At 32.3% G+C, this 13,979-nt stretch overlaps 1 protein-coding gene across 1 annotated transcript; it reads right to left on the minus strand.

The window, feature by feature from the left end:
- Nucleotides 1-311: 311 nt before the first annotated feature.
- Nucleotides 312-10,661, minus strand: LOC139499418 (histidine N-acetyltransferase-like). The gene is made up of 4 exons (XM_071288092.1): nt 10,611-10,661; nt 5,504-5,718; nt 4,001-4,237; nt 312-1,134 (listed from the first exon to the last, which is right to left on the minus strand). Exons 2-4 carry the CDS (start codon nt 5,678-5,680, stop codon nt 583-585), a joined length of 966 nt encoding a protein of 321 aa, XP_071144193.1. The 5' UTR covers nt 5,681-5,718; nt 10,611-10,661; the 3' UTR covers nt 312-582.
- Between the last annotated feature and the right edge of the window lie 3,318 nt (nt 10,662-13,979).

The following is a 13,979-nucleotide window of genomic DNA, read 5'->3' on the forward strand; positions in this document are numbered from 1 at the left end:
CTATATATGTATGTGTGGAACAATTTGTGTTATAAAATAAATATTTGTTCGTATAAGTCACTGGTCAAACTGATCTCATAATTTTTCAAATTTGTCGTGGTTACATTGACAAATAACAACCAAATGTCTGTACTCGTCTTCGATGTAACATTTTTAGAAATATCATTTATTGTATATTCAAACCTACATAGATATTTCTCGATTGTTTTTTAATCTATGTAAAAAGCTTTCTATGGTGTCTCCATCATGTGATATTTAAGGTTTTGGTTTTTTAAACTGGATCGTAAAACAAGTCTTACATGAACGTCATTTATTATCAGCGAGATAGTAACACAACGACGTTTTCAGACATCAGTTTTACAAATCCGTATAAACATATCAAAATGAATTTCCCATATGTTGTGTAATTTAATATTATTAAAATATAAATACATTTATCGAAGAATTTCCCTCTGCCCAACTGATTGGAAAGCAGAATCAGGTTATTTGCTACAGAAAACATACGAATGTAGCGTTATATTATGACGTAATACTGCTGCCCATAAACTACATAAACAGCTGTATTCGATTATTTTATTGTTATTACAGTTTGTTTATTATTTTTCTTCTGGCACTAACTACGCCTTTTCCATAAGATGCTGTTCTGTTAAATCCAAATTCTGCGACGGCGTTATCCAAAAACGTCCAATGAGTTCCTTTGCTTGATATTCCACGAAGTACTATATATTCACTCATTGACCGACAAAGAAACTTAGCAAAGTGAAAAATGAGGTGCTCTTTGATATTATCAGACAAACAGCCATAAACGTTGAAGACAAAAATCATTCCGATTGGTGCTTGATAGAAGTTACTTATTGAGAGAATAGTTCTTTGTGGACAATCAAAGTCAGACACGACAACTGCAGTTCGTTTTGAAACGATCAGTGGAGCATTAGATGTAATAGCCATGTATGGTACGTAGTCAGCAACTATTTCATCCTCGGGGAACAAGTACTGCTTATGGTCAGTCGATGCCAGCACTTGACCTAGCATATTGACATCAATATATTCAGCTTTTAAAGATTGATTTTTCTTCTTTATGACATTGTACTTTATCTGTAGGGTTGTTTTATCCGTGTCGTAAAATACAAAATCCTGTTGAAAAGAATACATGTTTTTTATTAATTTTTAGCATATAACAGTCATGATTCTACTTCGTCAAAATTATCTCCCCATTACGCCAGTTCAATTTCACAATCTTAGGAATGGAAGCCATTGTAGGGATGACGCGCTACCAATTTTGCTCTTGGAAACCGATCAATTTATCCCCATTGCACCATTACTATTTGTATATGTCAGTTGTATTTAAAAGACAAATGTATCAACTAGCTGATGAACATCAGTTAATGATCTTGTCTGCATTGATTCAACTTAAAGCTATTTTTGATCAGTTGTCAGGTGGAATTTTCGAAAATTCATAAACATTTAAAAAAATTCTAATTAATTATTTCGTGAAAGTTATATAGACTATATGTTTTCAGTGGTTGAAGACTATAAACTCTAGTTATCACATACAAAGAATTATAATTTTTCAAAGATATGCATTTTCATGAAAGACTGTCGTCAAGTACTTTCAGAAAAAAAATTGCTATTTGAACACACCTTCTCTGTTTTTGTGATTCATTAGATAGGTATTTCACTTGACCCATATATTTCATCTTTTAGTACTATGATTTTTTAATTTATAAAGTCAACCTGTAGCTTTGATATATAAAAATGATAGAATCTGAAGCGAGACAATGTATGAAATATTCTTGCTTTGTACGATATCAAGACAAAATATTCAACTCAAACACGCCCTAACATAAAAAGGTGCACTCGATTTTCTCTTTTCGATATAATTGTTACCCAGTTTTTGGAATTTTTTCTTGAGTCACATAATAGAAGGGCAGACACGAAAAGTACTGAACTAATAGATTGATATGTTTTCCGTCCGTGGTAATTTAAAACAAAAAATCGGAGGTTATCTTTGTACATCCAATTTGAAAGATATCCATGTCGTCGACTTGATATCTAATTGTTCTGCTTAACTATGTACTAGATAAATTGAAAACTTATTGGTGTTTTTAAAATAAAACACTTCGTAATTGAGAAGAAAATTGTAATTTGTTTGTTTCTATTAACTTTTAAAATTTGTGTCACTATGGTAAACATTTATTGCCTTCTCTAACAAAGAGCTTCGATTCTTTTGTTCTATTTCAACCGGGTTGCCGACTGATAAGTTATTACCATTACTAGTTCGTAAAGCGAAAAGTAATCAAATAAAACGGGCATCACTCGTGAACTATATCTCGCCAGCAGTATACAATTAAAAAAAAAAGATTTACGGCAGCATTGTTTATTAGTTCAATCGCTGAGCCAGTTGACAGGGCCTGCATATTGTCGAAAACATGATATCTACAGACAGTAGTGTAGGCAATATTTTTGGCTATTGTAAGTAGCTGAACTGACTTCTGCAGATAACTTATATCAGAAAACATCGAACATTGCTTATTTATTTAAATTCATGGGACCATGCTATAGGAGGAATACTAATTAATATAGATGTATATCAAAGTAACTTAAGCAGAACTTTTTAAACTGAAAATAGGTAGCCAATCAAAAGTCTTTAAACTATGCCCCAGGAGACAGAGACTGATATAAGTCGTCAAACTGATACGCACTGACAGCAATGCAACTTTATAGAAAATATCATTGATCATTGATCAATCGAAAGACGATCCTATCAAACTACCTTAAGCAGAAGACGCTACATCATCTTTTAACTACAGAAAAAATCGAATAGTCAATCCTGATAACTTATGGGTAACTTTCATTTTTAAGGAGTAAATCATAAAAAAAAACCATGATAAACCAGGTCTACGTGTAACATTCAAAACCTTTATCCTCAGAGTTCAGTTTTTGTGATTTTACTTTTTATCGTTATAGAATATCCGTTTCAAAGATGATGTCGGATATGTTCCTTATGTCGTGACTACAACCACATCCGATCTTTTCCGAATGTGACCAAGGGTTTCAATTGGTGAAGTTAATATCACCTCATCGTAAATTGTACATACGCCATCTTTCGTTGGTTGACTATTATAGTATCACTATGCCAATACAATTCTGACCCCTTTTCTCGGAAAGTAATCTACGAAATAAGACCAATTTATCCTGAATTATAAGCCAAATATTGTACAAATAACAGGAATACAATATATTTTTGGTTTCTTTGTACTAGTACACATAATATCTCCTGTTACCCCACATTCTAATATGACGTCCGTATTACGCTTTGTAAACAAAGCCGTGTTCTAATGAGCACAAAATATGTTTGACACATGCGCACGAACTTACTGTTTATATTAACGTTATTTACATCGTTATCCTTTAAAATATATACATCTAAGCAGATAACTTCAACTTTTATTATATATTTGTATAAAACAACATATATTTTCCCTGCTCGTAGTTTTTAAACTTATCAAATTTGAAATGTAATGTACAGACTCCTCGAGGAGGAAACGGGAATAGCCAAACATTTTTACGGTATTTTCGTACGCTTCAACATATAAAAATACTGTATTTGTCCTATTAGAATCGAAATAATTCACGTTGAGCAAGCGGTAAAATGAATATTTCTGTTTCTTGACCAGTTCATTTTGGTGTCCTCTTCTCGGTCCGCGTTTCAACTATGTCGATTTCTTGAGAAATTATAGACAATGATTTTGACTTCGATACACTGAGGTTTCAAGTGTTGGGATTAATTTCAGGATAAAAACAATATATGTGCATAGTCGGAAAATAAAAAATGTGTTTGAAACAGTAAAAAATCTCGGCAGAGCATCGCTTTTCGTCCTGTTTTTAAAGTTCATTAATTTTATATTTTCCGACAACATACATTAAATATAATACACAAAATGATTTCCCTACCTATCCCATTGTGTAAGATTGGAGGTAGAAAACTTGATAAACTTACTTGTTCTGATGTTTTCATGTGGATTCCTCTGTCAGTCAGTTGAAGTAATGGTGAATGGGTTCTATTTGCAGTAAATTTATGCCAAATTACTTCCGGTCGGTACAGAGGTCCTCCTATATCCATCCATTCAGACATTATACCAGCGATTCCTTTACCAGCATATTTCTTGGAAACTCTCACTGCCCTAGTAACTACATTTCTGCCATTATCTATAGTTGTCTTTAAAGTAAATCCTACCTAAAGTATGAAACATCATTTTTAAAATATGATCAACACTATATTTCAGGCTCCTAAATTGCCTTGTTCGTATCTATTTCAAAAATAAACAATTGTCAAAAATACTTAATAAGCCCAATCAACAATATATCAGTTTAATCAAAAGTCAACCATTCAGTACAAACAAAATATAAGCCACACGACCCCAAACAGTAATGAATTCGTCCATTATCGATGATTCAGCAGTTTCTGTTCCTCACCCGTAAAGTAACTCCTATTAAGATTCGTTAAACATATCCTTCTTTAAGAAATTGACAAAATGTATAACCTGAAATATTCGGTTTTTATCAGGATAAGAAAATTTGTATTCTTAGACACTGCTATCCAACACAAAGGTCATCAGTAATGAGATGAGACAATAGGGAATATAGGTAAACAACGATAATGCATACATCACTTTCTATTATCTGTTTTTTTTTTTTAATTAAGAATTGAATGCTCTTTTTTGTAAATTTATTGTGGTGTAAAAGTGTTGACCGAAGTACATTTTGTATAAAGCACGGTCAACGCTTTTACAACCCTATAAAGTTACAAAAAAAAGCATTCAATACTTTTAATTACATTTTTACCTATACATGCTATAGGATCAGGAAAACACGCCTTTTATTAAGTTTTTTTTTTCATTTACATGTGCACTTTATTGTTGGACCTCGTGTCATCATGAATGAAAAGTTGCATTGTGTAATGCAATTGATTAAGGAATATCACGAAATTGCTAGTTACATTTTTTTTAGCCAATCAGAATAATGTATTATAATGAAACATACATCTAATGTAATTATTTGTTTGAAGAGTTTACCAACATTGAATTGTCAAACAATAAACCTCATCTAGCTATTATGTCTGTTTTGTTTACACGTCGTTGAAAATAGAATTGAATTTGATTCATTTGATAAGGGACTTTCCGGGGTTTTTTTCATTTTATTTCAGTATTTTAGTGAATTTACTTTCTATGTGTGTTAAAATCCTTCATTTCTTAAATTACACCAATTTGTCAGGACTTTACAAACCAGTGGAAGCTACCAGAGATATGTAGATTGCATGTGTTTAATGAGTTTGTCTCAGCATCTCCTTGTACTTCCGATGCACTATAGACAACCTCGTTTTTGAAGTGATTATTGATACTCAGTCTTAAGATGTTAGGTAGTTTTTTGATGATTGTTTCCAAAAAGAAGTAGAGGAATAAATATTAGTTTTCCCGAAACTTAAATTAAAATATAATCATACAAATTTATCTCCAATGACAGCAGCATACATCTCGTTGTTTGGCATATCAATTAGCATATGGAAATAGTCGGGTAGATAATCACCGCCATTATAGATCTCAGAGGGAGGTATGATAGCCATCACTTTCTCATAATCTTCTTTTGTCACCCTTTTACATCTTATCAGGCTGTTGTCCATTGTGGTTTCTGCTTCTTCTTTTCTGTATCTTCCTCCTGCTAATGAGGAGCATATCCAAACGGATTTTATTTTTTTCTGATATTAAACGGTCACAATATCCATGACTATTATCCATTTCAAATGTATGCCACATAGAGAGTCAATTAAAAACTTCTATTAGAAAAGTATGCACCGTTAAAAATGTTAATATATACATATAAATTAAAAATTTCAGACTGAAATATTTAAAAGTTTTTCATATAATAAGTAATCAAGGTACTAGAATTATAATTAAGTAAGCCAGACGTGCGTGTCGTCTACATAAGACTCATCAATGACGCTTATATCATATCCTAATAGTTATAAAGTCAAGCAAGTACTAAGTTGAGAGCATTGAGGATCCAAATTAATTCCAAGGTGTTATGCCGAAGTTGACTAAGGTAATATATGCCTGGGATAAGAAAAGCCTTAGTTTTTCAAAAAATGATAAGTGGTTTATTTGTTATCAGCACAACATAGCAAGAAAAGGCCACTAATGTTACTGTTACTCTACCAAGAAAACCAAGCCACATTAAACCATTCATTAATGATACTTTAAGCGTGCAAAAGTCCAAGCATACAGGTGATAATATTCAACAACAGCTATATTGGTCCGAGACCACAATTATTTAGTAGTGCATTTCTTTTAGAACATAAATGGAAATAAAAAAAATCCCACCTGCGCTTTCTTAAAGAAACTTTGACTGAGTGTTGTACTACTTTTAGGACAAATTATATCAAAATTAAAGAAAACTTCATCTGCTCTAACTCAACATATGGACAATTTTATGTTTCGGGTGTCTTGAAATCTTTTGACAGTTTGCTCATTTTGAACCTTTTTCAGGTGGACCGCATCACTACTTTCCTTTAAAATTCTGGACCCAAATTTTTTTACAGTGTAATTTCATCCCCCTTCTTGCAATTTGAGGCATTAAACATGGAGAAATGAATTTGGAAGGGGTATACAAATTAAAGGCAAGTAACCCACTGTCAACACTAGGGACTATATTCGTCAAGGGACGACAATTGTGGACTCGGACCTAATAGGATACAAAGAGTTGACTAATCTTAAAAAAAACTTGGTATGACCAAAATTTAATAAATTATAACACTGCTTACAAAGTTTCATAACAAAAGGATGTATACTATAGACAATAAGTTCTATACTCATCTGTGCGTGTTAAATTTTTTCGTTAAAATAGAAAAATTTCAACTATCAACATTTGGGGCTTTACAAAATAAAGTATTGCAAAAAATACCTTTTAGAAGTAGTTCAATTTAACCCAAGTAATGGGTAAATTATTCAATCTGTTCTCTAGTCAAAAGTCTTCACGTTCATTCACTCGCACATGATTATCTGAGGGTGGGTTGGGCAGAGGTGGGGTACTTATTATATTTATGATTGTATGGGGAGGCCGCAGAACAGGGTCCCTTTGTCATGCCCTGCTGATTAGAACAGGATAACTTTTTCATGCCCTGCTGGTGAGAACAGTGTCTGTGTATAACAAAGTATTTGTTAAGAACATGATCACTTATATAACTGTACAGTCTAGAATCCGGGTCTAGAACAGCGTCTATTTTATAAGGTCTTGAACAGGGTATAATATTTGTCCATATATCTGTTAAGAACATGGTATGTTTTTCATTTTTTTCTGGTTCGAACAGGGTACGATTTTGCACGTGCTTTCGGCACAGTTATACACAAAATGATAGTCAGTAGCCCCACTACCCCCACCGGCATGGGTTTACCTTCCTTTATACTTATACTGGTTACTTATACAATACCATTATAAGATTCTAGTTTTGTTGTTGTCAAGATAAATTAAGACATTGGTAGATTTTTGTTTTCTTCTTATCGATGGCAGATTAATGAATTACGTAATTTTCCGGGAAAAAGTGTGAAATATAACGTCACAACAAAATAACACCATATTGCCTCTTAAACTTTCCTGAAATCCTGTGTTTAAAATATTCGGAAAAAAATGAAAATTAATTTTAAAAAAAATGGCTTTCTTGTTTGTTAAGGGATTTCCATTTTCTGTAGTCATTTGGATTAATTGGTTGAACAGGTGCCATGCAGAGGTTAGGAAATGCTTTTTTTCCGGGGACGTTCATTTTAATCTTGATTTCTGTATTATGGTATATCACTTTTACACTTTTATATGGTTGACATCACAATTTGGTTGATCGTTATATATTGTTTTCTCAAATGTTTATAGACATGCTCTCGTACATTTCAACTTATTCAAGACAAGTCAGTGCTTGTTTTTGTACTCAGCATTGTTCTTCCTTTGCACAAAATTTACCATAAATTAAAAACAAAAATCCGCCATAGATTAGGATTGTAGAAATCTGCTATAGATTTGGAATATCATGACGTCACATTTGCCATAGATTAGGAATCTGTCACAGATTTGGAACACACTATAGATTTGAGTTCTACATATATTAGGCGTACATTTAATTTATATATTGTGTACAGTATCGGTATGATAAGACGTGCTCGTACGAAATACCGTTTTATTGTTAAGTCATGGTATGTTATATGTAAGCTTAAAACATTGTTGTGACGTCATTCTATTGTTTTACCTGTTCTTTATTTCAGTGATTAGACTATCATTTACCTGTAAGAAACCATTATGTCACCTTTAGCTGTCCAATATTTTTAAGAATAGCCCTCCTCTTTCTTAAAAATATTGGACAGCTAAAGGTAGCATAACTGATTCTTACAGGTAAATGATAGTTAAATCACTCAAATAAAAAACTTATTAATTACCCCAATTGTTTTCATCTTGTAAACATTAAATACAACCAAAGAACAAATGACAATTAAATAAAAACATTTTATTAAAGTCAATTTCCAATACAATAACGTCACTCATCAAAACGGTTTCTTGCGGAAAAGAAATCACTTTCAAATTGATTTTTAACACATTCAATACTTATATCACAGCCATTTTCTCATGTTTTGGGGTTGTCTCTTTTAAGACTAATTCAATAAGTTGATTATGCTCGTTGAAAGTCTTGTTCTTTGGATTTTATGAATTTATTTCTTTTTTCAAAAGAGTTATCCTCATCCGTCTTTAGGCTATCAAAATTGACCTCTGGTGTTGCTCTTATTCTTCCTAACATCAGTTTCAACTACAATTAAAAATGAATAAAGCAATGAAGTAATTATTTTTAAATTTGATAGATCATGCTACAATACAAGGGCCATGAACAAACTAAACCTTATCCTGTGTAGAAAGTGCGAATCTTGAACTTCCTTCATGAACTAGGGGACTAGAATAGTTTTAATAATATTCAAGTTTCTAAATTGATTAAGAAGTATTGTTTGATATTATTGCTTAAATATGAATATAACGCTACACTTCGCTCATGAACCACGATGAATATGGAAAGTAGAATAAAGGAACACATTACCGCATTTTATCTGTCAAACAAACCGATAGTGTTTCCGATTCGCACTTTTTTGCAGTGATCGTTCTATGAGTGATTTTTTTTTCAAAAGAAATTCGAGGCAAGAATATATTTCGGTAACATTTATAAAACACAAAGGACTCAATAAACAAATAAACGAAAAAAGAGCGACACGACCTTGCAGAAAGAAAAAAAACCAGAAAAGGTGGATGTATTCAGGTGGTACCGTTTGGGTACAGTCTCTTCCAATAAAAGAATATAACTGATTGCATGTTGCTATTTCTTCTTTTGTTCATAATTAATATGTATTTGTAATAAAATCGACTGCGGTGCACTCGATATGGTTCGACAAGAACCTGTTTTCATATCCTATTCTTTTTCTTTTCGCATTCACTTAGTAAAAATAAAACCCAAGAAGAAACAAGAAACTTAAAGAGGAGGACTACATTTTGAAATATAATATATATAAAACTAACCATTGTTAGCTGCTTTGTCTATATCCTCTTTGTAATCCACACTGAATACTGTATCTGAATAGATTCCAATTACACATTTGATTTTAATCCAAGTTTGAAACAACACAATCACTAAACATGCAACGACATCTTTTTCTTCGTTTTTGCATTTAAAATATACTTTCATCACGTTATCCATTTTGAAACACAAACCGTATGTAATGGTATTTACGGAAACTATGAGCAGAAAATGTGAGTAGTCCTTGCGCACGTAAAAATCATGACACACATACCCTGTGTCTTATTCTTCATGTAGCAATAAATGGTGTTTACCTTCAGCTGTACTTTCTTTTTGTCTATTTGTTTTCAGTTTAGTTATTGTTTAAAGGGGCCTACATGTAGGATATATTTTAGTGTAAAGAAAGTTTATTGACAAAACAATTTCCATACCTGATGCAAATAAATCTTTGCTGGCTTTTCTTTTATTTTAACTTTTATCGACGTGTTAAACAATGTTTTAAGTAAGATATAAGCCTCTAACAGTCCATTCTGTAAAATATTAAACAGGTCTTCGGCCTGCGGCCTCAGACCTGTCCAATATTTTACAGAATGGACTGTTATCGGCTTATATCCCTTACTTCTTATATCGAAGGGGTTTGGTCCGTCAGATATAAGTCAATTACAAGCAATTAAATTTGATATAAGACAAAGATACATAATCACTGCTTTTGTATGGCATTATACATTGCTGTATAACCTTGTAATATTTTGGTTTAATTGCGAAAGGTTTTTTGCTAATGAATTATAACAAATCTATGTGAATATATAAACAACACCAATACCACTAGTGGCTGTAATGTTGATCCATTTACTACACCCTACATTTCAAATTTAAGGTATTCGACTATTTTGTATTCGTATATTTCGTACTTTAATCGACAGTGATATAGTAAATAACTTACAAGACATAAATATATACATTTAGTCAGGACATACTCGCAAATTTGCGGAAGAGTACTTCTTTTATAAATACTCACAGTTTTAAATTGCGTCTGAATTCAGCTAGGAGGTTTATTGATTTATTATCTATCATTACCTTGAAGGTGTAGTAAAGAATTACGCAGAAGGTTGTCAACGTATATATAATGAGAAAGATTAAGCATATTCATTATTAAGGGTAGATAATACATGTAGCTCGTTGGGCCATTTTCCCAAGGCAGTTTTCTTATATTCTTTTACTTCTCAAGGTATCAATTAAAACATTACTGTAATTTTAAACCGAAAATGAAAATTTGCATAGTGAATAAAGTGGGTGAAAGAGACAAACTTCTATATTATTCCATTGAACAGTTTAGGGACGGAAGAGTTGAAAGGCAAACTCTGGACAACAGACCTATACGGAGGTATGACGGACGCCAAGAAATGGTAGAAGCTCACATTACCCTATGTCAAATTTATTCAAAATCAGCGTCATAATGTGCTGGTTACTACAAGAAGCTTAGAATGTGTTATATTATGGACCTCATCATTTAACTTTAGTTTTTAGTTTGGGAACTAGCTCATGAAAACCCGTCTAACATAAACGACAGTTTTTCATCAGACAGAGAGTAAACAAAAAAGGTGTTTCTGGAAAAAATTGCGCCATAAAATTATTTTTGGTCGTATAAGTTACTGGTCAAAATGATCTCATAATTCATAAAATATATCCTAGTAACATTGACGAATAACAAACAGGTGTCAAGTACTAGTACTCGTAGACGGGGTCACATTTTCAGAAATGACATTGATTGTGTCGTGAAACCTGCACAGATATTTCTAAACATTGTGTCTCTCGACTATGTGACGATTAGGGCGTCGTCAATAAACTGCAGGTTTTGCTTTTGTTTTTGGAACTAGCTCATTAAAATACGTCTGACATGAACGACAGCAGGTAGAGAGTTAAAAAAACATTTACAGACATATCACATTCTTATCCGTATAACCATTTGAAACTGAATTGCATATATAGTATATATATATTCTAAACACATGTATAGAACAATTAGACTCTGTCAAATTCATTTGAAAGCAGAATGTAGTAGTGTGCTCGATACTACTGGAAACATAAGGAGGTGGCCATCTATGATGGTTTGATACGACTGCTACTGAGGCTACACAAAAAGCTATATTCGATTATCTTTATGTATTACATTTTGTGTTGCATTCGTCTTCTAGCACTAACTACGCCTGTTCCATAAGATTCCGTTCTTTTAAATCCAAATTCTGCGACGGCACTGTCCAAAAACTTCCAATTAGTTCCTTTGCTTGATATTCCACGGAGTACAATACACTCACTCATTGACCGACAAAGAAACTTAGCAAAATGTAAAATGAGGTGCTCTTTTATATTCTCATACAAACAGCCATACCCGTTTAGATTACACATCATTCTCATTGGTGCCTGCCAGCAATTACTTATTGAAAGTAATGTTCTTTGCGGACAATTCAAATCAGACATAACAACTGTAGTTCGTTTTGAAACGATCAGAGTAGCATTAGATTTTATAGCCATGTATGGTACGTTTTCAGCAACTATTTCATCCTCAGTACTGCTTATGGTCGATCGATGATAGAACTTCCCAAGCATATTGATATCAATATATTCAGCTTTTAAAGACTGATTTTCATTCTCTATGACATTGTACTTTATCTTTAGGGTTGTTTTATGCGCGTCATAATATATAAAATCCTGTTGAAAAGAATATTGTTGAATCATTACTCAAAATTGCCAGTTCATAAAGTGAGATGTTAAAAATTAAACTGTTGACAAAGATATATTTGTTGCCTATCGGTAAAAACAATGCAGAATCATCTCATTTACAGCATCATTGTAGTGTAACTATGTAGAAAATATCGTTGTCTCTTGTAAGTAGTTCCTATTAAATTGACTTATGCAGAAATATTTAACATGCAATTTTTGATCAAACATAATCAATATATAGCCCTTATACAGTTCCATACATTCAAGTAGCTACAGATCTCCCAGGTCCACTTGTTTTAAACATTGGTGGATAGTTTTTCTCATTTTCATTAATACTATACTTCTTTTTAAACTAGACCCGCAAAATTGAATTTGGTCAGTGAATGATGCAATTAGAGTCAACTACAAAAGAACCTGCTAGAACATGCATCTTACAAATCTTCTACAGACCACTATGTATTGACTTTGTGTTTAACTGATATTGTCCAAATTGAATCCAGTATATCTGAGTTTACACAGCTGTTTGAGTAATTCAAATTATAATTTAGAGAAATATCTATGATGAAATAACATCAAATATGTAGTGCACACTGGACACTGGCTATGTAAAAATGTGAACCAAATTTTTACGGATATTTCCTAATGTCGTAACTACAATCCTGTCTCAACTTTTTTTCACACCTTACTTTGGCCTAAATTAGCTTTTTCCATTCTCATGTTAGACAAGAGGGCGGGTAAACATTTGTTATATTTTATATGACAGTTTATTGTTTCATTCTGACCGTTATTTACAACTGTTACCTTTCCACGCTAAACGTAAGTATCTATTTTGAGACTTCCCCTCACAGTTTACCAGTCAGAGTACGAGTAAACAGTTGGTACCGATACTTTCTATGAAATTCTACTATGCGATATTGGCTTTGATCATTGTTACAACACTGTTAAAAAATTAAACAATAAAACATCGGTAAAGTTAAATGTACTATTAAATCATGAAATTTTACCTGATATGAGCCACAAAGAAGTGTATATTTTATTGTTATGTCAATTAACTCATGAAAAACAGAAAGGAATTTTACACTGGAAAAGAATTCTGTTATAGGTGATATACATATTTGCAAAATTAAGTATCCTAATTTACCGCCCACACTAAAGTGAGATATTCCTTTCTAATGCGTTTAGGTTTTAATACGCCCTACGACTTATTTAGAATGTGAAATACAACTCACTAATTAATCAAGATATAAACCTTTTAAAAATTATTATCCATACACAATGAGAATACTACTGTAACTGCAAGAAGAAAGAAACAAATTAATTGGTAACATCCGATAACGGTGTATGACAAATACAAGACACATTGTAAGTAATTAATTGTACCAACTTAGTTTATGGAAAGGGGGTATTTTTTCTTCTAATTTGTAATGACATTTCTATCGCGGAGAGTGGTTATTTTTTCAACAATTTTAATAGAATCGAATGAAATGCCTTTGAATAGCAATACATTTTTTAATCAGATAATCAGGATATAATTATATACCCTCCCCAGCCGCCCGATTCTATAGTGACGTGAGTGTTTTTCAATAGACTATAAGAGCATCTTATTAGTTTGATAGAGTTAAAGGAATACATCAATTTAAAAAAGTTAAGAACTGACACGAAGACG

This window comes from Mytilus edulis, chromosome 12 (assembly GCF_963676685.1).
Source record: "Mytilus edulis chromosome 12, xbMytEdul2.2, whole genome shotgun sequence".
NCBI lineage: Eukaryota > Metazoa > Mollusca > Bivalvia > Mytilida > Mytilidae > Mytilus > Mytilus edulis.

What these genes read in the sequence shown, in the direction of transcription:
- LOC139499418 (XM_071288092.1), bottom strand. Translation starts at nt 5,680, where the DNA reads ATGGACAACAGCCTGATAAGATGTAAAAGGGTGACAAAAGAAGATTAT. An exon ending in CTGTCATTGGAGATAAATTT is followed by an intron (nt 4,238 to 5,503) that starts GTATGATTATAT and finishes TTCATACTTTAG; the next exon opens with GTAGGATTTACTTTAAAGAC. An exon ending in ACATGAAAACATCAGAACAA is followed by an intron (nt 1,135 to 4,000) that starts GTAAGTTTATCA and finishes TCTTTTCAACAG; the next exon opens with GATTTTGTATTTTACGACAC.